The following is a 26,267-nucleotide window of genomic DNA, read 5'->3' as shown; positions in this document are numbered from 1 at the left end:
TAAAGTTCTGCCTGTATCCTCCATTAATCTCCATTAATAAGTTTTGTTTGAATTTTGAATCATTGAAATCCTTCAATTCGTCCAGAAGTTACGATTCTTTAAACATACATATGAAATTTGGGGGAAACATTTCCGGCCACACAGTATATTTTCGGTAAAGAATTTTTTTCTCGAAAGTGCATAGGATTTCGGGAGTGTGTCTGTTCACCAAAAATGATTGTAACTGACTTCTGCAACCGAAAATAATTTTTCCAGAATGATTTGAAACTTTTCAATATTCAGAGTAACAGACAGTTACGGTCAGACATTATATTTTCAGTAATGAATTTTTTTCTCGAAAATGGTTAGGATTTCGGGGGTATATCTATTCATAAGAAATGATTGCAATTACCTCTCGCAACCAAAAATAATTTTTCCAGAATGATTTGAAACTTTTCAGTATTCAGGGTAACAGACAGTTATGGTCAGACATTATATTTTCAGTAATGAATTTTTTTCTCGAAAATGGTTAGGATTTCGAGCGTATGTCTATTCACAAAAAATGATTGTTATCGACCCTTGCAATCGAAAATAATTTTTCCAGAACGATTTTTGTAATTTAATTTTGTAATAACTTTTTAACGAAGCCTCAATCAAGAAATTGATATTCTTGACTTTCGTCTTATTTTGGCCTCTAGAATCTCCCATTAAAATTCTTCCCAGGCGTGTCCCAACACCATGTATATATTTATAATTATTGTTTGGCACAATAACCATTCGTTACAAAAAAAAAAAACAAAGACCAGAACGAAATGGTCCCCTTTCTTTTCCTGTAGCAACAAGCAACCCCACAGAAGTGTTCATTTTATTTCAATTTTAGATTCGTCAATTACGATAAAAGCGAATCCAATAGCACCAGCGAGTCAGTGCTAATTCGATATCTTTGATTACAGTCTGTTAGTGGATTTTATCGCGTGCCACTTGCAGGAATCGTTAGTCAGTCAGAGATTCAATATGGTTAAGCCAGAAGCAATCGTCCCCAAAGACCAGGAATCTAATCGATTCTTCAATTCGTAACGTTTCAGCCGTACATGGTGCCCATGAGAGTACTGATGCTATTAGGAGGTGGACTGCTGGCAGTGTTTGGAAGCGAGGCAATAGAGCTTGGTGGCGCTGGACCCTTGGCAGTGGTTGCGGCCGCCTTTATCAGCTGTTACTTCTGGCAGAAACAGGGCTGGGAAGTCGACGATGTAAGTACACTTCCGCATGCGCGATAATAAATTCAACCAAGTAACTCTTTAATCCGCACGCGCCAACGCTGAAGGTGCAGAATTATTTAAATTGACACAGGAGCGTTGATTAAGAGAACCTCGGTGTTTCCTCGTCGAGTGCTTCATTTAGAAGAGTAGATACAGGGTAAAATAATTATAAAAAGGAGGGTCTGAAATTCTGAAACTCTAGATTTACGGATGTTAATTGCACATATTTTTATTCTAATTCGTTGTGTTGACATTTACATTAAAATGCGGTTTTTCTTTTAATTGGGATATACATTTATATTATTACATCGATTAAATTCGACATAAATTGGTTAAGAGACCTCAGTGTTTCCTCGTCGAGTGCTTCATTTAGAAGAGTAGATACAGGGTAAAATAATTATAAAAAGGAGGGGCTAAAATTCTGAAACTCTAGATTTACGGATGTTAATTGCACATATTTTTATTCTAATTCGTTGTGTTGACATTTACATTAAAATGCGGTTTTTCTTTTAATTGGGATATACATTTATATTATTACATCGATTAAATTCGACATAAATTGGTTAAGAGAACCTCGGTGTTTCCTCGTTGAGTGCTTCATTTAGAAGAGTAGATACAGGGTAAAATAATTATAAAAAGGAGGGGCTGAAATTCTGAAACTCTAGATTCACCGATTTTAATTCCACATATTTATATTATAATCCATTGTGTTGACATTTACATTAAAATGCGGTTTTTCTTTTAATTGGGATATACATTCATATCATTACATCGATTAAATTCGACATAAATTGGTTAAGAGAACCTCAGTGTTTCCTTGTCGAGTGCTTCATTTAGAAGAGTAGATACCGGGTAAAATAATTATAAAAAGGAGGGACTGTAATTCTGAAACTCTAGATTTACGGATGTTAATTGCACATATTTTTATTCTAATTGGTTGTGTTGACATTTACATTAAAATGCAATTTTCCTTTTAATTGAGATGTACAGGGTGTTCGGCCACCCCTGGCAAAAATTTTAATGGGGGATTCTAGATGTCAAAATAAGACGAAAATCAAGAATACCAATTTGTTGATGGAGGCTTCGTTAAAAAGTTATTAACAATGAAATTAAAAAATTTCAAATCGTTCTGGAAAAATTATTTTCGGTTACAAAAGTCGATTACAATCATTTTTGGTCATTACACACATCCCCGAAATCCATTTTCGAGAAAAAAATTCCTTACCAAAAATCTAATTTTAGGCCAGAAGTCGTTCCCCAAAATTTCATGCGTATCTTTAAAACACCATAACTTCTGAACGGATTGGACGATTTTAATATTTAAAAAGGCAAACAACGCGTATTTTGGTGTAGAATATGTAGAAATTTTAACAATACTGAAAAAGTTGTTCTTTGACCCCGTAAAATGAGAAAAACCACATAAAAATGGTCCAATTTTCAAACAGCCAATATTCCTACAATATTGAATATATTTCAATGAAATTTTTTTCTGAAGTAAAGCTCATGGGTACCTACAAAAAAGTGTTACACAACTTTTCTATAGGGCGTCAAATAAAATTACTAAAAAGCAAGAACGTATTTTTAAGAAAAATCAACGGGGGGTAGGTGCCTAAATTTTTTGACGAAAAAAAAAAATTTCAAATCGTTCTGAAAAAAATACTTTTGGCTACAGAGGTCAATTACAATCATTTTTGGTGAACAGTCATATCCCCGAAATCTTACTCATTTCCTAGAAAAAAATTCGGGAAGGTGTGAAATTTTTCGACAAAATTAAAAAATTTCAAATTGTTCTGGAAAAATTATTTTCAGTTGTGGGGGTCAATTACAATGATTTTTGATGAATAGACCTCCCCCCGAAATCCTACCCACTTTTTAGAAAAAAATTCAGTACGGGCGGAACTTTAAACGTTAATAACTTTTTAACGAAGCCTCCATCAACAAATTAGTATTCTTGATTTTCGTCTTATTTTGGCCTCTAGAATTCCCCATTAAAATTTTTCCCAGAGGTGGCCGAACACCCTGTATATTCATATCATTAGATCGATTAAATTCGACATAAATTGGTTAAGAACTGTTGTCATGGGAAGCCGCCGCGTTACATTGTATTACGAGACGAAAGCCGTTAACGGTTCGCCTTGCACACGGCGTGGTTTGCACACGGCGTGGTTTGCACACGGCCTGGCCTGCACACGTGGACCGATCGCGTTCTAGCTCTTTCGGCGATCGGCAATTGTCAAGTGAACCGCTACTTAAACGAAGCTTCGCGGCGTGCGATCCCTAGATCGTCTTGAGCTCTCGTAGCGACACGTAATGTATTCTGTTTTGTTATAATAAAGTTATTCTGTTACTGTTATCTGTGGGTATACTTTCCAATGTGGACCACTGCGGATCTCCTATTGTCCTCCTATTAACAATAGGTTATGGGCCCAGAATATCGTGTCTTTCGGAAAGCCCAGATAACGAAATAGGTGTCGGTCACCGCGTGCATTCTCGTTCGAGTTCAGTGTAAGTGATTACGAATATCAAGTGAACAATGGCGAGTCTCGTGAAGATCGAAGCTCTCAACAAGGAGAACTATGACACCTGGAAAATTCAGATGCGAGCATTGCTGATCAAGAACGATGCTTGGTGTTACGTCTGCGGTGAAAAGAAAGCACCAACAGTGACGGCCGACGATCCAGCAACAGAGGCAGCTTTTCGCAAGTGGGTTGAAAACGATGAAAAGGCAATGTCTGATATAATACTCTCGATCAACCCGTCGGAACTGAAGCAAGTGAAGAACTGCAGTACATCGAACGAAGTATGGCAGAAACTTGGGCAAATATATCAGTCACGGGGACCTGCGCGCAAAGCTACGCTGCTGAAGAAATTAACTCTGCAGCGTATGAACGAGGGCGAAGATGTTCGCGAACACCTCAGGAGGTTCTTCGATGCCGTGGACAAGCTTAGTGAAATGGACGTCGAGGTAAACGCAGATTTGTTAGCGATTTTGCTACTATACAGTTTGCCGCACAATTTCGAAAATTTCCGTTGCGCGATCGAGTCACGCGACGAGTTGCCGGCCCCCGATGCTTTGCGAATAAAAATTATCGAAGAAAGCGATGCGCGTAAAAATGAAGCGCACGATATGGTGCCGAATGCCATGATTGCCGGGAAACATGCGAAGTCGAATCACGGTAAGAAAAACTTTAACACAGTGTCAGAAAATACCAGTGATGGTCGATCGCGAGTGAAATGTTTTCGGTGTCGAAAATTTGGACATATAGCGTCCGAGTGCCGCAAAAGTGGTGGAAACTCGAAACATTCGGCCGGTAGTGCAAATAGTAATTTTTCGTTATATACTTCGGAATTCGGACAAAACTGCGAAGTGGCGCGATCGATATCTGACGCGAGCAGCGAATTATGGTGTTTGGATAGCGGCAGTACATCACATTTGTGCAAAAATTTAAGCCGTTTTGAGAAAATCGACAAACGACCACGCGGAAAACTAAATCTCGCGAGCAACGCGTCGACCGACATTACCGCGAGTGGAACTGTGCGCGTAGTTGTCGATCAAATGGGTTCGAAAAAGAACCTTACGATGGAAGGAACCTTGCACGTACCGGATCTCCGAACGAACCTATTATCGGTCGGGAGAATTACGGATCGTGGATACAAGGTGCTGTTCACAAAGGATCGAGCGACAGTCATCGATGCAGCGGGCAACGGCCAGCTGATCGCCACTCGCAGGGACGGCCTATACTACATGGAGCAGAAGGGCCTTCCGAATCGAGCCATGGTAACGGACGAGGGTGCGACGAAATCTCAACGCATCGATGCAGTCGAGATGTGGCACCGGCGGCTCGGGCATTTAAATCAACAAGATTTAATGGAGGCGAGACGCAGACGCATCATACCGAGCGGTAATGTTAAAAATTTTAAACGACTATTGCGTTGCGAGGTCTGCATCGAAAATAAAATGACGCGAGCACCTTTCCCCGAAAAATCGAAACGCGCGACGGACATTTTAGAAATAATTCATAGCGACGTATGCGGCCCTATGCGAACGCAATCGCGTGGGGGGAACAAATATTTCGTAACTTTTATCGATGATCATTCGCGATGGTGCGAAATACGATTTGTAAAATCGAAAGATCAGGTTTTCGACGCATTTAGGGACTTCAAAACCTACATCGAAAAGCAGACTGATCGGAAAATTAAAATGCTCCAGTCGGACAACGGGAAAGAGTATGTAAATTCGCGTTTCGACAAATTTCTAAAGGATAACGGTATAAAGCGTAGGTTATCGGTCGCGTATAATCCACAGCAAAACGGAGTAGCCGAGCGAAAGAATCGGACAATTATAGAAACAGCGAGATGTCTAATCGCGCAATCCGGTTTGCCGCGATCGTTCTGGGCGGAGGCCGTATCGACGGCAAATTATATTCGTAATCGATGCCCGTCGAGAGTATTAGTCGGAAAATCTCCATTTGAAAAACTTTACGGGAAGTTACCTAATGTGAGATATTTTCGCGATTTTGGATGCGACGTTTATTTCCTAAACAGCGATCCGAACAAGGGGAAGTTTGCACCGCGATCGTTAAAGGGTACTTTTCTTGGATACACTGAAAATTCGAAGGGATATAGAATATGGAATAAGGAAGACAAGCGAGTAGAAATTGCGCGCGACGTAAAATTTCTCGAGAGTTACAATGTAAATAAAAAGGAAGTAGACATTAATTCTAATTTAGAAAACATCTCTTCCGAAGATGTCCCAGCGGATAATATAGATTGTGAGAAACGGGAAAATAACGCGATTTTTGACGTTGATCTATCTTATCGACGCGATGCTATCGATAACGGGGACGACGCGGGCGAATCAAGCGACGGCTCAAGCGAGTCAAACGCGAACCGTAATAATCGCGAAGATGTACAGTCTCGGAGAGGTAAAGGCCGACCGAGGAAAATACTTACAGGCTTGAGGGGAAGACCCCGAAAAGAGTATAGCACTGTACAAGTTGGAAATACCGCGGTAGAAGCCTTAATGACCGAGATTTCTTTAGAGCGAGCCATCGCAGGCCCGGATACGGACGAATGGCATCAGGCCATTGCCACCGAGTTAGGATCGATATTAAAAAACGATACCTGGAAAATCGTCGAGCGTCCAAAGAATGCTAAGGTAATCGGAAGTCGTATCGTACTACGAAATAAATATAAGCCGAACGGTGAAATCGACCGTCGGAAAGCGAGGATAGTAGCGCGCGGATTCTCTCAACGTTACGGGATTGACTTTTGCGAAACTTTTGCCCCGGTTGCGCGTTTGGAATCAGTTAGAATTATGGCTGCCCTTGCAGCCGAATATGGTATGAAAATTCATCAAATAGACGTGACATCAGCATATTTAAATGGTAATCTCGACGAAGAGATTTTTATGGAGGTTCCCCGTCACGTTGAGAAAGCCTTAGACATTTTAGCTGAAACCGGAAAAGATAGTGGTGTAAAAGCAAAAGCTATCGCAATGCGGCGTAGTCTAAGAAACGGAAACAAAGTTTGTTCATTGCGAAAAGCTTTATACGGTTTAAAACAGGCCGGTCGTAGTTGGCATTGTCGTTTAGATAAAGAATTAAAAGAATTTGGATTAATTCCGAGCAAGGCCGATCCTTGTGTTTATTATCGCGGGCAAGCGGAAGATATTTTGATAGTTCTCGTTTACGTGGACGATATCTTAATAGTTTCCCGCGATCTTGAAAAGATAAACAACTTCAAGTCTCATATTAGAAATATTTTCGAAATCAGGGATCTAAACGACGTAAAATGCTGTCTAGGAATAGAATTTAATCGTTCCGAACAAGCGATAGAAATGCACCAGCGAGGTTATATAGAAGACCTACTGGAACGTTTTGGTATGTCAAATTGTAAACCGGTATCGACTCCGTTAGACTTAAGTAGAAAGCTGCGAAAAGAAACTGAAAATTCGGGCGAAGATCAAAAAGATTTGCCGTTTCGCGAACTATTAGGTTCACTTATGTACCTGGCAGTTGCTACTAGACCCGACATAGCCCACGCGGTTGGCGCGCTAAGCCAATTTAACAATTGTTTCAACAAAACTCATTGGGTTGAAGCGAAGCGTGTTTTGCGTTATTTAAAGGGTACCTCCGACGTAGGCCTTAGATACGAAGCCAGCGGCGCGCCAATAAATGGATACGCGGACGCCGACTGGGGAAACTGTACGGAGGATCGAAAATCCTTCACGGGATATTGTTTTAATCTCGCAGGTGCCGCGATTTCTTGGGTATCCAAGAAACAAAAAACAGTTGCTCTCTCTTCCGTTGAGGCAGAGTATATGAGCATGAGCGAGGCCGCAAAAGAGGCCATATACTTGCGGCGTTTTTTCTCCGAATTAGGTTTCGAATCAAAATCGAAAATCGATTTATATTGCGACAATCAGGGTGCGATTAGGCTCGCGGAAAATCCTGTATTTCACAATCGTACAAAACATATCGATGTAAGGCATCATTTCGTCCGTGACGTTTTGAAAGAGAAAGAGATAAAATTAAAATACATACCAACCGGCGAAATGATTGCCGATGTGTTTACGAAAGGACTACCGGGTCCGAAACATAAAGAGATGTCCAAAAGACTTGGATTAGACTTCCCGACATAAAGCGAGACCGTCAAACGTTTCCGTCTCGAGGGGAAGTGTTGTCATGGGAAGCCGCCGCGTTACATTGTATTACGAGACGAAAGCCGTTAACGGTTCGCCTTGCACACGGCGTGGTTTGCACACGGCGTGGTTTGCACACGGCCTGGCCTGCACACGTGGACCGATCGCGTTCTAGCTCTTTCGGCGATCGGCAATTGTCAAGTGAACCGCTACTTAAACGAAGCTTCGCGGCGTGCGATCCCTAGATCGTCTTGAGCTCTCGTAGCGACACGTAATGTATTCTGTTTTGTTATAATAAAGTTATTCTGTTACTGTTATCTGTGGGTATACTTTCCAATGTGGACCACTGCGGATCTCCTATTGTCCTCCTATTAACAATAAGAACCTAACTGTATTTCCTCGTCGAGTACTTCATTTAAAAGAGTAGATACAGCATAAAATAATTATAAAAAGGAGGGGTTGAAATTCTGAAACTCTAGATTCACAGATCTTAATTCCACATATTTTTATTCTAATTCGTTGTATTGACATTTCCAATAAAATGCAATTTTTCTTTTAATTGAGATGTGTATTCATATCATTACATCGATTGAATTCGACGTAAATTGGTCGAATTTATTTTTGGAATTAAATTCGAACAAATTTAGGCAATACGTTACAATTGTTAACGATTCCGAAATTAAATAATTTTCGTGAACGATAATTGGATAATCTGTTGCTAATTCTAGTATACGAGGCATTCGTTGTTTTCGTTGTTGTAAATCAGTTTACCAATAGTTTGTTAGCCGTGTAAAACGTAATAATATTGCGGACGCGCGAGGAATCGCGGATGCGAGTAAAAGGTGATAGTAATTTGCCGTTTCTAACAAATTGTCGTTCCTGCGAATGTTTATTCCCGTTGGTAAATAACGTAATTTTATTCGGTTGAAATGTTGTGCTGCGTGCTGATATAACTCTCGTCCTGAAATTCGATATTTCAATTAACTTAAATGAGCAGGACGACTACAAACTGATTTGAGTTCTGAACTCGTGAAAGTGAAATCTCTTGTTCAGTGCGAAGTCAACGATGAATAATAAAGTACTGTTTCGGTTACGTTAATTGAATTTGCGAAGCATATTTAACGCGAAGCAGTAAACAAGCGTGGATAATTAAATGAATATAAAATGTATGGAAAAATGATATATTCGTACGTGTTTAATTATCTATAATTACAACTATATTGTTGTTGATTATTAATTATTAAGTTTTAGTCATTATTCTCTTTATACGTTTAAACATATTTTCGAACTCTAATATTGGAACCTTAACTAACAGGAATCGAATTTTCAATTCCTCATTTTCAATATTGATTATAGTTTTTTAAAGTTGATCGAGTTTTCAGTCGACTACAAAGTACATACAGGTCAGACAGTTTTATCGCTAAAGACATTTCTCTTATCAATGTCAATACATTTATTCAAATGGCACCTCATTTCCGCCTTGGCAAACTCGATACCTTATCATAGTTTAAACTATACACAAAGGAATATTACTTGTTTCAAGGCGTTTAATTACTTTGGTTGGAAAGTTCGGTAACGCATTCAATAAACAATGTTTCCTTATTAGTGGTTACTTTAAGGGTGACTTTGATAGTTAAAAAATTTATACAAATAGAGGATGGTCCATATGCCATTATTATTTAGCGTACAATCTTAAATAATCGTTACTATAAAAATGAATTACATGATTTAGTTTCGAGCTGCTAAGATATTAACAAGAACATTTGTGATTATATATTATCACATATAGACATGATTATTGACACTCACAATGGATACGAATACACAGACATAGGTATTGTTACATATAATCACATACAGAGACAAACGATTATTATTGTATATATTCCTACATATAAACACGCATAAATTTGATTATTGTTAGTTGTGATCACATACTGTCACATATGAACACAATTGTTGCAACTTATAATGAATATAATCACATATAAATAGACACAAACGATTATTGTCGCATATATATACATGCAAACACATATAAATACGATTATTCTCACTTGCAATCACATATTATGACATATAGACACGATCGTTATCACCTATAATGAACACAAACATATAAGCATAATTATTTTCACATATAATCATATGTATGATCAAATGTACAAACTTATTATCACGAACTGGGCCACTCCTGGAAAACATTTTAATAGGAGATTCTGGAGACCAAGATAAGGCGTGAATCAAGAATATCAATTTGTTGATTGAGGCTTCGTTAAAAGGTTATTAAAAAACTAAATTAAAAAACATTAAGTGAATCGCGGAAAAATTATTTTCGGTTGCGAAGGTCAATTACAATCATTCTTGGTGAATAGACATACCCCCGAAATCTTACGTACATTCGAGAAAAAAATTCGAGTAGGTGACAAATTTTTCAACGAAATTAAAAATTTTAAATCGTTCTAAAAAAATTATTTTCAGGTGTAGGGGTCAAATACAATCATTTTTGGTTATTAGACATATCCCCAAATTCCTACGCACTTTCGAAAAAAAATTCTATACCGAAAATATTATGTCTGACCATACATTGATATTTCCCTGAATTTTCATGCGAATCTTTAAAATGTCATAACTTCTGAACGGATTGGAGGATTTCAATGTTTAAAAAGGCAAACAACGCGTATTTTAATGGAGAATTTGTAGAAATTCTAAGAATATTGGATAAATTACTTCTTAATCTCGTAAAATTAAAAAAACCCCATAAAATTCGTCCACTTTTCAAACAGCAATAAGTCCTACAATAGTGAATGTATCTCATTGAAATTTAGTCTGGAAGTAGAGTTCATAGATACCTACAAAAAAGTACTAAACAAAATTTCCGTAGACTGTGAAACAAATTTAATAAAAATGAAAAATGAATTTTTAAGAAAAATCGACAGGGTGTAGGTGCCTCAATGTTTCGGTGAAATTAAAAAGTTTCAAATCATTCTGGAAAAATTATTTTCGATTGCAGAGATCAATTACAATCATTTTTGGTGAATAGACATATCCCCGAAATCCCACGTACTTTCGAGAAAAAAATTCGAGTAGGTTGACAAATTTTTTCGCGAAATAAAAAATTTTGAATCGTTCTAAAAAAATTATTTTCAGTGGCAGGGGTCAATTATAATCATTTTTTGTCAATACACATACCCCCGAAATCCTAACCATTTTCGAGAAAAAAATTCTTTACCAAAAATATAATTTCAGGCCAGAAATGTCACTCCAAAATTTCATGCGAATCTTTAAAATGTCATAACTTCTGAACGGATTGACGGATTTTAATGTTTCAAACGGCAAACGACGCGTATTTTAGTGAAGAACATATAGAATTTCCAAAAATATATAAAAGTTGATCCTTCACGCCGCAAAAAGGATAAAACCCCCATAAAAAAGGTCCAATTTTCAAACAGCCATAACTCCTACAATAGTAAATATATTTCAATGAAACGTTTTTTGGAAGTAGACCTCATGGATACCTACAGAAAAGTATTAAACAACTTTTTTATAGGACGTTAGCCAAAATTACTAAAAATCAAAAACGAACTTTTAAGAAAAATCGACAGGTGTTTAAATGTCTCAACGAAAAAAAAAAATTTGAAATTGTTCTAAAAAAATTATTTTCAGTTACAAGCATCAATTAGAATCATTTTTGGTTATTGGACATAATCCTGAGATCCTACGTACTTTCGAGAAAAAAATTCTTTTCTGAAAATATACCGGCCGGAAATGTTTCTATAACTTTTCAATGAAGCCACAATCAACAAATTAGTATACTTCATTTTCGTCTTATTTTTTTTTTTAATTTTTACCAAGGATGGCCGAACACCCTGCATAATCACATGCAAACAGAGACAAACACCCATAAATATGATTATTGTTACTTGTGATATACATACTGTCACATATAAACACTATTGTCAGCACTTATAATGAATATAGTCACATACAAACAGACACAAACGATTACTGTCTCATATATTCATATACAAACACGATATTACCAAACGTTGCATTCGAACACTTTATTAAAATCTATTCTACTCTCTTTGTAATTAAGAATTGCGAATTTTATTATCGTTTTTACATCTCCTCGTTACCACTGGCATCGACTGATGTTAATTAACGCACTGTGTACGCTGGCGTTTCAATTGGTAAGCTATTGAAATTGTTTACTTCGCGTTTTCTTCAATCGATCGTCGTCGTTCCGAGTGATTTCAGACAAATTAACGTCGAAGAACGTTGGAATCTCCTTTAATAACTTCCCCTTTTCGTTCTTTTTATTATTTCTGCGAACCGCGTACCGCGTTACGGACTAAAGCTATTTTCTCGCGGCGTTTTATTTCCAATAAACCGGTTGCGCATGACTCGACAGAGTAAAAAGCAACCCTGTCGCTTACCGTTGACCTCCATAACTCGAGCGAAAAGTCAGACGCCGGTCACCGGTGGTCGCCATAATACCGAACGTGTTAATATTTTCCGTAGTTTACTCGTAAATCCTTCGACCACGTGACTGGGCACGTATTCTGCGCCGCGACCGCGACCGATATCGGAATACGATTTCTAGTTTTATACACCGGTTACATTTACGTCGGTGTCAGCGTCGATGCTCGAAACTCAAAATTGATTCTCGCGTTTCGATGCGTGGCGAATTTTAGAAGCATCTTGCTGTCTGCACGAAATAACGAAACGGATATTTTGGTTTTCACCTGGCCGTTGTGGAAACGTGACACGGTAAAAAAAAGAAAAAAAACCGAAAAAAATATCGCGGATGATTAAATTCTGTTGATTGAACGCCGTAGATTTGTTTTCGCTTTTCGTATTCGACGATGCAATTAGAGGAACGATTGGGTCAGTTGGTCCAATAAACAACTCGATCCCGGACAGGAAAACGTATACTATGGTACGAAGTTTTGGCCAAGTGCTCTCTTTGGTGCAGAAGTTTAAAAGATACTCTGTAATTATGCAAAATAAAATTTAAAGATTGATTAAGTACTATTCAGTTTAATAAGAATTGTCTTTTGAAGATCTTCCGTTTAAAAGAATCTAGGTGACACATTCTTCCTTCTTGCAGAGAAAAGAGATTAGAGATAAAATTTTTAAAAAATGAAGTCAATATTTCCCATTAGTTTCCGAGAAAACGGCTGGTAACTGTTTCTTTGGTCGTTTCTCTTCCTTTATTAGGGTTGACACAATCTTTATGTTTTTCCCACGAATGTGAAACTATTACAGTAGTTCCTTGTTAATGTCCGCTACTTTTTCCTGGAACTGCATCGACGGGGTGAACGTTCCAAAGCTGATGATTAAATGCTCATACGTAGGAGTAGAAAACTTTGGAAAATGAACAAACTTCCTCGAAAAGATGGAACACGAAGTTCATAAATGAGGAAGAAGAAATACACAAGGATCTAATATCAAACGAAAACGTAAAAGAATGGACTGATGTTGGTGCAACGTTATTAACAAATCAACCTTTATAATTTTAAAGTTCATTATTTTAAGCCTCCTCGAAAACATGAAAGACAATGTTCAGTAATAAAGAAGAAGAAATACACAAGGACCTAATATCGAACACAACGTACAAGAATAGATTCATAATAGTGCAATGTTATTAAGGAATCAGCCTTCAAAATTGTGAAGTTCATTATTCTAAACTTCCCCAAAAACATGAAACACGAAGTTCATAAATGAGGTAGAAGAAATATACAAAGACCTAATATCAAACGAAAACGTAAAAGAATGGACTGATGATGGTGTAATGTTATTAAGAAATCACTCCCCAAAATTGTGAAGTTCATTACACTAAACTTCCTCGAAAACATGAAACACGAAGTTCAGAAATGGGGAAGAAAAAATACACAAGGACTTAATGTTGAATACAGCATAAGAGAATGGGCTGATGATGGTGTAACGTTATTGACAAATCAGCCTTCAAAATTTTAAAGTTCATTATTCTAAACTTTCTCGAAAACATGAAACATGAAGTTCAGAAGTAAGGAAGAAGAAATACACAAGGAGCTAATATCGAACACAACGAAAAAGAATAGATTGATGATGGTGTAACGTTATTAACACATCAGCCTACAAATTTTTAAAGTTCATTATTCTAAACTTCCCCGAAAACATGAAACGCGAAGTTCATAAATGTGGAAGAAGAAATACACTAGGACCTAATGTCAAACACAACGTAAAAGAATAGATTGATGATGGTGTAACGTTATTAACAAATCACTCTTCAAAATCGTAAACTTCATTATTTTAAGGTTCCTCGAAAACATAAAAGGCAAAGTTCAGAAACGAGGAAGAAAAAAAAACACATGGACCTAATAGCAAACGAAAACGTAAAAGAATGGACTGATGATGGTGTAATGTTATTGACAAATCAGCCTTCAAATTTTTTAAGTTCATTATTCTAAACTTCCTGGAAAACATGAAACACGAAGTTCATAAATGAGGAAGAAGAAATACACAAGGACCTAATGTTGAACACAACATAAAAGAATAGATTGATGGTGGTGGAACATTATCAACGAATCAGCCTTCAAATTTTTAAAGCTCATTATTTTTAGCTTCCTCGAAAACATGAAGGACAAAGTTCATAAATTAGGAAGAAGAAATACACAAGGACCTAATGTTGAATACAACATAAAAGAATAGATTGATGGTGGTGGAACATTATTAACGAATCAGCCTTCAAATTTTTAAAGCTCATTATTTTTAGCTTCCTCGAAAACATGAAGGACAAAGTTCATAAATTAGGAAGAAGAAATACACAAGGACCTAATGTTGAACACGACATAAAAGAATAGATTGATGGTGGTGGAACATTATTAACGAATCAGCCTTCAAATTTTTAAAGCTCATTATTTTTAGCTTCCTCGAAAACATGAAAGACAAAGTTCAGAAGTAAGGAAGAAGAAATACACAAGGGCCTAATATCAAACACAACGTAAAAGAATAGACTGATGATGGTGTTACGTTATCAACAAATCACTCTTCAAAATTGTAAACTTCATTATTTTAAGGTTCCTCGAAAACATAAAAGGCAAAGTTCAGAAACGAGGAAGAAAAAAAAACACAAGGACCTAATATTAAACGAAAACGTAGAAGAATGGATTAATGGTGGTATAACGTTATTGACAAATCAGCCTTGAAATTTTTAAAGTTCATTATTCTAAACTTTCTCGAAAACATGAAACACGAAGTTCATAAATGAGGAAGAAGAAATACACAAGGACCTAATGTTGAACACAACGTAAAAAAATAGATTGATGTTGGTGGAACATTATTAACGAATCAGCCTTCAAATTTTTAAAGCTCATTATTTTTAGCTTCCTCGAAAACATGAAGGACAAAGTTCATAAATTAGGAAGAAGAAATACACAAGGACCTAATGTTGAACACGACATAAAAGAATAGATTGATGGTGGTGGAACATTATTAACGAATCAGCCTTCAAATTTTTAAAGCTCATTATTTTTAGCTTCCTCGAAAACATGAAAGACAAAGTTCAGAAGTAAGGAAGAAGAAATACACAAGGGCCTAATATCAAACACAACGTAAAAGAATAGACTGATGATGGTGTAACGTTATCAACAAATCACTCTTCAAAATTGTAAACTTCATTATTTTAAGGTTCCTCGAAAACATAAAAGGCAAAGTTCAGAAACGAGGAAGAAAAAAAAACACAAGGACCTAATATTAAACGAAAACGTAGAAGAATGGATTAATGATGGTATAACGTTATTGACAAATCAGCCTTGAAATTTTTAAAGTTCATTATTCTAAACTTTCTCGAAAACATGAAACACGAAGTTCATAAATGAGGAAGAAGAAATACACAAGGACCTAATGTTGAACACAACGTAAAAGAATAGATTGATGTTGGTGGAACATTATCAACGAATCAGCCTTCAAATTTTTAAAGCTCATTATTTTTAGCTTCCTCGAAAACATGAAGGACAAAGTTCATAAATTAGGAAGAAGAAATACACAAGGACCTAATGTTGAACACAACATAAAAGAATAGATTGATGGTGGTGGAACATTATTAACGAATCAGCCTTCAAATTTTTAAAGCTCATTATTTTTAGCTTCCTCGAAAACATGAAAGACAAAGTTCAGAAGTAAGGAAGAAGAAATACACAAGGGTCTAATATCAAACACAACGTAAAAGAATAGACTGTTGATGATGTAACGTTATTAACAAATCAGCCTTCATTATTTTAAAGTTGTATTACCATACCGAGAATCACACAATGTGCAAAAGAAATTTCACATGGACTTGTAATATTCTGCAGAATAAACAATGCGATTAACCCTAGTAATTTTGAATTCCCTAATACCTCCCTCGATAAAGTTCGCATCGCGGACCCAAGGAACCATTATTGAGGGATTGCTGCACATATTTGCTCCTCGCCTGAATCAACAACATAACATAAACACAAACCACCTTAATCCATTTTAATTTTACAACATCGCAAATATTGACGGAATAATTATGTTTTGCATCGAATCACGATATTACGAAGAGATAGATAGAGCAGTAATAAAAAGAATTCTATGTTTATTTGAAATTGACACACAGACCAGCCGGAACGAAATACAATATCGATTTCTGATCGACATAGAACCGCAAAGGATTAATCTGAACAGCAACGCAGATACTGTAGTGATATCTGTTTGACGTAGTCGTCAGTGAGATTATTTGAACGTGCTCGCGTACTCCACAAATCTTCGGCAACGATTTATTTGGAAATGATGTTTCGTACGAAAAAAATATCACTCTGCGTTCTCGACAAATTTTTCCTCCCCGTAGATTCGCTGTTTTTCAGGCTGCACCATCAATTGGGCCACGCCTTGTATAATAAACGAGAAAAAATAACATGTATTCGCATACGTCGGCCCGGGTTCCCTTATGCAACCACCGAAAAATAAATTACTTTAGAAGAAAGAGTACTCTTTTATCGGTCGTAACATGATTTAGTGATGGCTACGTACACGCGTGTTTTTTTTCATGAAACAGTCGCGAAAGGCAATGGTCGTTACTGCCATGTCGCATTTATCGTGACGTGTTACACCCTCCACCCTTCATCCCATTTTATCGTAGTGGCGTTAGTTTTATGGGACGCTAGTGGAAATTGAAACCCATCAAAATTTCCACCATTTCTCCGAATCGAGTAGCGGACGTCGAAAAGGATTTGCTATTAAAAGATTTCCAGTATACTTGGTACTTATAAGCTTTTACAGGTTCATTGAACACCATTTCAGTAATGTTCAATGGTGTTAAATGACACTGCATACGTTGAAACGATGTTGGAATCAAAATATCTCCAAAGATAAACTTGAGATAGTCGAAAGTATACTCTGGATACAAAATTCAAATCTCTTATCGTCAAGTTCTTAAATTGATTTTTTAACGCTATTGCTTCGGTCGGAATATAAAGAACTTGTGGCACGTTTATGGCCGCAGGGTGGCGCTTTACGTTGGAGTACTGGTCGACCGTAGGAGAACCCCCAAGTGAAGCTGGCCAGTCGGTCGCGGGGAATCCCCGTGCTTGTGTATTACTATCGATAATTTAACAGAACGCAAATTGCATGGAATACTGTTATTCTTAAGTAACGAACAACGTTTCTTTAATGATTCTTTGCATTTAACTTTTAACGTTCAGAGCAAGCATACGAATGCTCGCTTTTTCCCTGCTGCAGATAAATTTAACACGAGCATTCGTCGATTGCTTGCAAATTCAGAAATGGAACGTGTCCAAATGCTCCACGAATGCTCTATGTACGCTCGATGGAAAAAAGGGAAAAAGAAAGCATTTCTTAAAGCTCGCTTGCAATTGTTCGGTAAAATATAACTACAGTTAATCTTTGTATAGCTATCGAATGTTCTTAATATTCGTTCTAATCTTGAACAAACTGTTCGATGACCGTTTACACAAAATATAGTAATGATTCGTAAAATGAACATCGTTCAATTTACGAATCACGTCTGGGGCTCATTTTAAGAATCATTAATCTTACTCTATATTCCTGTTCGATTGTTCTGTTCGATGATCGTTTATACTAAACGGTAATTTTAATAAAAAAGTAATATTAATAAGAAAAGAGAGATTTTCGACTCGTGAAGACCCTGAAAGTCATGATACTGAAAGAGAGGAGGTAAAAGACAACAGTTTTCGCCAACGGGGAATGGAAATATTCCGATGGTTTGCGTACGCGTTCGAAATGGCTGAAATTCGCACATCGACCGATATTTACTGCCGCTGTTTACCTGCAATCCAGATTACGTAACGTATCTTCCTACATGTTGATTTATTTTATTTAATTCCGCGCCAATCCTCGCTATGCTAGCCAGGTGATTCCTCGTAACATAACACGGCGATCCTGCGGATATTGTTCTCGAATGGCGAATCGTTAAAAGCGTCGAACAGGATCCACGATATCAATAAACAATTTCTCTGCATGGACAATCGGGCGATGTTAAGGTATCTTTAGAATCCTTAACAATTTGCATAAAGCTGGATTCAAAAAGAAGCTCGATGTTTGGGTGCCGCACGAATTGATGGATCGAATTTCCATCTGCGAAGCCTTGGCCAAACAGAACGAAATCGAATGGCAACAAATTATAAAACAAAACGGTACATATTTCACCCAATTCGGACAATCCAAACCATGTTAAATAAAGTCTTAAAATAAACGTGAAAATAATAGATTTATTTTTCCCCGACATAATATCTTTTGGTCACCGAAAAATAATGTTCTTAAGGTGGAGAAAGAGGATTTTACGCGCAATGGACTTCTACTAGTTTTAATAATACTTTAACACTAAACCTATCGCGACCGGTCAAATGACCAGTTTCAAAATTTCGTTTAGAATTTCTAACACACTATATTATTTTAGTACTATTTAACTTCACGACTTTTCTTATAATATACATACAATGAATTGTACAATATTCACTTCTATTCTTATTGTTTTTTTTCCGAGAAAAATATGTAATCTGTCTTGCCTACCACGACCGGTCTGATGACCGGTCGATTTATATTTGAACTGGACAAAATTTGGTACCAAATTTTGGTTAACTTCCGATGTATCAGTTTCCACTGTCTTAGAACAGACTAACGACGCGTATTAAAAATAGTTAAACTTTAGGCGCGTGCAGTTCCGAAACTATTAGTGTTTTATTAATTATTGAGGCATTGTTAGAAGCGGCAAAGCCTCCCCTTTAAAATAGCTTTTGGTTTTTGTCGATCCGACTTTCTGTTTTCGAGATATCGTAATTTATGTAAAAGGTAATTCATTAAATTCCGCTGTCTCTCGCTATTAATGCGTATTAAAAATACTAAAAGTTTAGACGCGTGCAGTTCCGAAACTATTAGTGTTTTATTAATTATTGAGGCATTGTTAGAAGCGGCAAAACCTCCCCTTTAAAATGGCTTTTGGTTTTTGTCGATCCGACTTTCCGTTTCGAAGATATCGCAATTTATGTAAATGGTAATTTTTTTAATTCGACTATCTCTGTCTCCGTCTATCGGAGTCGGATCTCCTTGTCGCACGTGCGTGGTGCTGACCTACCCCGTGTACGTGACTGTCGTGACCTAGTCTCGGCGTAGTATTTCCAAGAATTTACTACGCATTGATCAATGAACTCGCGAGCGCAACAGTGAAACGTAAACAAACTTCGAACCCTTATATCTCCGTAACTAGCCACCGCATCGACTTGAAACTAAAATCCTTATATCTTCGGAACTAATTACGCTATCGACTCGTACAAACGCTCATTTTAAAGGGCATTTCATCCTCTATCTGATGACCGTATCACCAACTATAATTTATGCTGTCTTTCATGTTTATTTTGACATTTACTTTGACTTTATATGTTTAAAGAAATTTAAGAAATTCCTATTGATCATACGATTGATGTGGGATAAAACTTTATTATAAATTGTTTATTTAATTGAAAATGAATTTAAATACAGGATGTTTGCGTAATTACTAGCCAGCACTTTTTCTTAAATAGTTCTTTTCTCTAGAACTAACTACTGTATCGACTTGGAACAAAATTCATTTTCAAGGGTGTTTTATCTTCTATTCGATGAAAATTAAAAAATTTTTTAACATAAAAGAGAAGGATATCTTACGAGTAAACATCAAAACGCAACTTTCTATACATATAATGCTAAGGTAAGGAAGTGCTCCAAGGATTCCAGTTCCGTGTGAAGTTTGGAGGTTCCTTAATAACCGTAACGTAATTTCCAAGTAAAAATACCTCGAAGTCCTAATCTTCAAAAATAGCGGAGAAGTCACCTCCGTATCATAAACCTCGCGATGTTAAGGTTCCTTTAGAATCCTTAACAAGTAGATCGCTTCATTCAAGTTAGATATGCAAACGTCATGCACGGGAAACATGAATATACATATGTACGAAAATACAAGGCCGACAGATTCGCACGTTTCAACGGCTAAACGACTAATCCGTTGTTCGTTAACTGTCTTCGAATTTCGCTTCTATTACCGTACGATTACTTTTACAAAATCGAAGGACAATATTGAATCGAGACCAGAAACAATATTTAATAATTTTCTGATCGCGCTCGATGGATAGGAACGAATGTTAAAGTAACATTTACATATTATACAAAAATTATTTCAATTAATCTTGGTCGACCAGGATAAAATTAATGACACTGTACGCGATATATGATGTAAACGAAATCAATTTATTTTAATAGCAAAATATGAAATATTTGAACAACTCGCAAACCGAGCATGGGAAGCCCGTGATCCAAATCGATTTAAGATCTAAGATAATAACAAGATTATATTGTCAATTATATTAAGATCGAAAGAGTGGACTGGCCACTCGAAAACTATCATATTTTTAAAATTGAAAATATTTTAATTGTTTTTGCAGTGTGTATTGCAGCATTTTTCTACAGAAACATGCAATTATTGCCTTGCAATTACTTAACTGATCCATTCTGTCAGAAGCATTTAAAAATATCCAACGTCCTATCATTTTGTCCGACACTGTACGAAATAACAAAGGTTAAGAAAGCTTGAATTTCGATTCGAATCGTCACAAAGCCATTCAACGGCGATTGAAATAAACGCAAATCGAGCATGGGAAGCCAGTGTCTATGAAGTTAATCAACTCGATCTAACACGAATTCAATCATACCGCGGAATTAACCACAAAAGCTGCGATTCTGTTGAACGTCGAACGTGCCATGTCGCTGGGAGCTCGGGAAGCTATCAAAACTAGGATTGGACGGAACGTGAATGTTTAATAAATGCGTAGAATAAGCGAATCCGGGGTCCATTTTCTGGTCGATACCGCGGTCGAAGTTTTCACGTGTCTCCGCGAGCGCGATGAAATTGCCTCTGATAGAAAGTTGATTAAAAAACTTGGATCCGTCAGAAGTGGCTGGAATTTTCGGCACTTTTTTTTTCGTTCGCCGCGCGACTATTTCAGTGGTTTCGCGCGTTAATTGCAGGCTACCGGCACGGAACACTATCCGCAGAACCGTGACCTTTCAGAATTAATTAGAGTCTACTGTACAGATCAAAGAACGACCCTACGGCCCTTCACGCTTTTACTCTCTATCTCTGCCGTTACGTCGTCGAGGTATAAACTCTGATGAAAGGACAAATGGACTTGGACGTTTTCGAGTTGCCCCCCAAACGCAAGGACAAAGCTGCACGCGGGTGGGCGAAAAGTGGGAACAGAGATGATCGTGTTACGTTTTCAGGGAGAGTGCACGGCGAGAGTGTTCGCTGGGAGAAAGATTTTCGGTGTTGCTGAAACTCAGAGAGAACGATTTTCCTTCGCAGAAAATGCTGGATCGAACGTTCGAATACGATTGAAAAATTTTAATCGCACAACATTGCGGAGAAAATTGTCGAAAATGATACATAGTGCTATACAGAGCGTTCAGCCACGCTTGTGAAGAAATTTAATGGGGGATTTTAGAGGCCAAAATAAGACGAAAATCGAGAATACTAATTTGCTGATTGAGGCTTCGTTAAAATGTCATTATCTGGTCACACAGTATATTTTCGGTAAAGAATTTTTTTCGCGGAAGTACTTAGGATTTTGGGGGTATATGCAAATGAAAATAATTTTTTTAGAACGATTTGAAATTTTTCTTTTTCGCTGAAAAATTTCGCACCTACGCGATTTTTTTTTCGAAAGTGGGTAGGATTTCAGAGGTATGTCTATTGACAAAAAATAGTTGTAATTAACCTCCGCAAACGAAAATAATTTTTCCAGAACGAATTGAAATTTTTTTTGTCGCCGAAAAATTTCAGCAACTACCCCCCGACGATTTTTCTTAAAAATTCGTTTTTGATTTTTAATAAATTTGTTTGACACCTTACAGAAAAGTTGTCCAATACTTTTTTGCAGGTATCCATGAACTCTAGTTCTCCCCAAAATTTCATTGAAGTATATTCACTATTGTAAGAGTTATGGCTGTTTGAAAATTGGACCATTTTTATGGGGTTTTTCTCATTTTGCGGGATCAAGGATCAACTTTTCGAATATTTTTGGAAATTCTACATATTCTCCACTAAAATACGCGTCGTTTGCCGTTTGAGACATTAAAATCCTCCGATCCGTTCAAAAGTTATGACATTTTAAAGATTCGCATGAAATTTTGGAGTGATATTTCTGCTCTGGAATTATATTTTTGGTAAGGAATTTTTTTCTCAAAAATGGTTAGAATTTCAATTATGTGGGGTATGTGTATTGATAAGAAATGATTGTAATTGACCCCTGCAACTGAAAATAATTTTTCCAGAATGATTTGAAACTTTTCAATCTCGCCGAAACATTTAGGCACCTACCCCCTGTCGATATTTCTTAAAAATTCGTTTTTCATTTCTAATAATTTTGTTTGACACCCTACAGAAAAGTTGTCTAATACTTTCTTGCAGGTACCCATGAGCACTACTTCAGAAAAAAGTTTCACTGAAATATATTCACTATTATAGGAGTTATGGGCGTTTGAAGATTGGACCACTTTTATGGGATTTTTCTCAATTTACGGGGTCAAGGAACAACTTTTCGAGTATTTTTAGAATTTCTACATATTCTCCACCAAAATACGCGTTGTTTGCATTTTTGAACATTAAAATCCTCCAATCCGTTCAAAAGTTACGACGTTTTAAAGATTCGCATAAAATTTCTCAGGGTACATTTCTAGCCATAGATTATAGTTTCGTTCAGGAATTTTTTTCTCGAAAGTGTGCAGGATTTCGGGGGTATGTCTATTCACCAAACATGATTATAATTGACCCCTGCAACCGAAAATAATTTTTTTTAAATGATTTGAAATTTTTTAATTTAATTAATAATAACTTTTTAACAAAGCCTCAATCAGGAAATTGATATTCTTGATTTTCGTCTTGTTTTGGCCTCTAGAATCTGCCATTAAAATTTTTCCCAGGAGTGGCCGGACACCCTGTATATACTATTAACACAAACATTTGCAAGTGTGGGACTGTGTATCGTTCTATTATCAAGGTGGATAGACATAGTCTCACGTACGCAACACAATAAGAATTATTTGTAAACTACGGTAGATGTTGTAATAATTCGAACTTTAATTCCATGATTTTGGCCATCGAAACTGCACAGGTGTGCATCCGTGCATTGTCTTGATACAAGAGAAGATTTCTTACTTGAATCGACAATAATAATGAAACTAGCCTTTGACAGCTGTCTAGTGAACCATAATGCTTACTAAAAACAAACCATTTTCGATGCTGCGAGCGCCAGGTCTTGGATTTTCTAAGAACTAACGATCCTCGTAACTCCACAAGACTCTGTCGTCAATTTAGAACAACTTAAACAATTTATTGTTTGTTTTAATAAAGGTCTCTCGTACAGATTCTTGCAGGTTCCTCCGAACATTAGATATTTTAATGCCCGATCCGGTTGAACCGGATTCCAAACAGAAGGGCTCTCCTGCGAGAAACGTAAACAAAACGATGCAAATATCCACGCAAAGCGTTTGTCGCGACGGTTCTCCTTTTCGCGAGTTCGGATGTCTACTTTCCAAACAAACCACCGCGTTAAACGCTCGACTCGTCGAAAGCAAACGCCAAAGAAATCCGAAGGAAAAACAGAGCTCGTCGTCGTTGCCGCGAGGATGCAGAATCCGGTCTAGATCCGAGGGGATAAATCATCTATTTGCGTGGCAAAAATAGCGCGCGAGCACACGGGGCAAGCTTGCAAAATACCGGACGGGAAATGGCGGAGGAAGGACGTTTAGTCGTCGCAGTTACCGTTGCGTTACAAGTTACAACCGGGCCAGTACCCTTTTCCTTCCCTTATCTCAAACTCGACGAGCAACTACTACAAACTAAGTTTACCTCCGTTTATGCGGTGGCTAAAAGCACGGAGGTAGGTGGAGAGGGGTCATCGGTCCGTGCATCCATCGTCAACAACAAGGAACGCGGAATGGACGACTGTATTCAAATGCGTCCCCTTTATGCAGCAAAGATCCGTTTTTGGAGTTTGACGAATTCCCTCGAACACGCTTCCACCGGAGCAACCACTCCAGGTTCCTGGCAAATCACGCCCGGGTATGTTAATCTTGCGAACGTTCGTGTTGGAAGTTTCAAGATATCCGATTTCGACGAAATATAGGGGAAACTCGGATAATTTTACGCCACTGCTAAGTCGTTGGTAATTTGAATAAAGTCCATTCATTAGATAATGCTGTTATCTTCGAGAACACTCCCGAAACAATTGGTCGACGGGTATGTGGAGTTACAGTGAGTAAGATATTCGGACACCGTACAATTTTTACTTTGTCGCGTTGTGAATTTCTTCACGATGCACAATGTGTCCAGCAATGGGCAACAATCAAAAAACTGGAATCTATGTTTTATAAATTTTTATATTCCAAAATGTTAATAAAGGAACGTGGATTTTAACACTATCCATAGCTTCGACTGAATTTACCAATTTATTGTTGAAAATGAAAAATTTATCGCAATTTTCGGTGAATTTTCTTAAACATGTGCCATTTATCTAAAATTTGTGTTTTTTAATTTGATTTTTACATGTTATGTACAGTATTACCTTCCAAACTGCTGAACAATCTTTTTACAATATTGACAATTGGTCCCAATTTTGTATGTTAAATGTTTATTAACTTTGAATTGAATTAAAAAAAGAGAAATACCAAAAGAAAGTAAAAATTGATTTCAGAAAATCATAACGTTATTTTCTTGAAATAAATATAAATTAAATTAAACCAAAATACTACAACTATTATGCACTTAAATTTTATATATTATATATCTTTATGGTACATAGATTATTTAGTGAATAATTTAAATTAATATTTACGTTTGCGTTGAAATAAGGTATATTTAACGAGAACGTTGCTTGATTGTCGAGGGACAAAAATAAGTGGGCACTCGTTCAAGGCTTGTTTGTCAATCTGTATCAGAATGCCAATTCCATTCCACGAAAAACATTCCCATAACATTAATGATCCTCTACCAAATTTAACAATTTACGTAATAATACAAAACGGCTGTTTGTATGTTTTATTTCTTTTTCTCCATACATGAGGCTTCTTATTTAATTGCTGCAGTTTAAATTCGTTTTCATTTGCTCGATAGTATTTTTCTCTAGAACGATACTGGTATATTTATATATTTTTTAGCAAACGCTCGTGTTGATGTTGTTAATGCGCGGCTTAAGTTTGGATTTATAGTATCTTAACTCCGTTTCCTGCAATCTTCTACTATTTTCAATGGCGTACTTAATTTAAACATTTCAACGATATTTCGCGCTGAGATTCTTGGGTTTTGTCGACATTTACAACGTTTACGTCCGCAGCCTCTTAAATTTTCAGCAGTGGTATGTAGTAAATATTTTTTTATAAACTTTGTCGATCGTTTTTAGAAAAAACACTACTTGTTTGGTACTGTACGGTACCTTAATTTATTTTGACAGTTCACTATAATCAAATTACCAATTTGTATCCTTACAAATAATATGTTTTATGGGAGCTTACACACCAACCAAATAGTTCATTTGAGATTATTGTGTGACACGATATATACACAATGATACACGAGGATATGATATTCATATTCCAAAAACAGTCAAGAATTGCTTGTACTGTATTTAAGAAATATTTTTCGCATTATATCGAATATGCTTTATTTCATTCATTGCATACCACTTTCCTATATTTATTTTATTTTTCAAAGAAAGAATTTGTTAAAACTCTATTTCAATTACCCTTAGGACCCTTCACAGATCCCTAATTAAGCATCCATTTGAATCAATGATGAATTTAAAACCCCTAGTTTA

The 26,267-nt window shown here is 36.7% G+C and overlaps 1 protein-coding gene across 4 annotated transcripts in view; it reads left to right on the top strand.

Moving 5' to 3' along the window:
- Nha1 (Na[+]/H[+] hydrogen antiporter 1) overlaps positions 1-26,267 on the top strand; it is a 572,935-nt gene that overhangs the window by 280,853 nt on the left and 265,815 nt on the right. For all 4 annotated transcript variants that reach the window (XR_013079781.1, XM_076766049.1, XM_076766050.1 and 1 more), the window contains one exon: positions 1,065-1,229. Coding sequence is in view for 3 of the 4 variants with exons in the window: in XM_076766049.1 (XP_076622164.1) it covers positions 1,065-1,229 (165 nt within the window). In the remaining variant the exon portion in view is untranslated. The remainder of the gene's footprint in view (positions 1-1,064; positions 1,230-26,267) is intronic.

This window comes from Colletes latitarsis, chromosome 6 (genome assembly GCF_051014445.1).
Source record: "Colletes latitarsis isolate SP2378_abdomen chromosome 6, iyColLati1, whole genome shotgun sequence".
Taxonomy (NCBI): domain Eukaryota; kingdom Metazoa; phylum Arthropoda; class Insecta; order Hymenoptera; family Colletidae; genus Colletes; species Colletes latitarsis.
The sequence above is the reverse complement of the archived record's forward strand: the minus strand, read 5'-3'. Positions and strand labels throughout refer to the sequence as shown.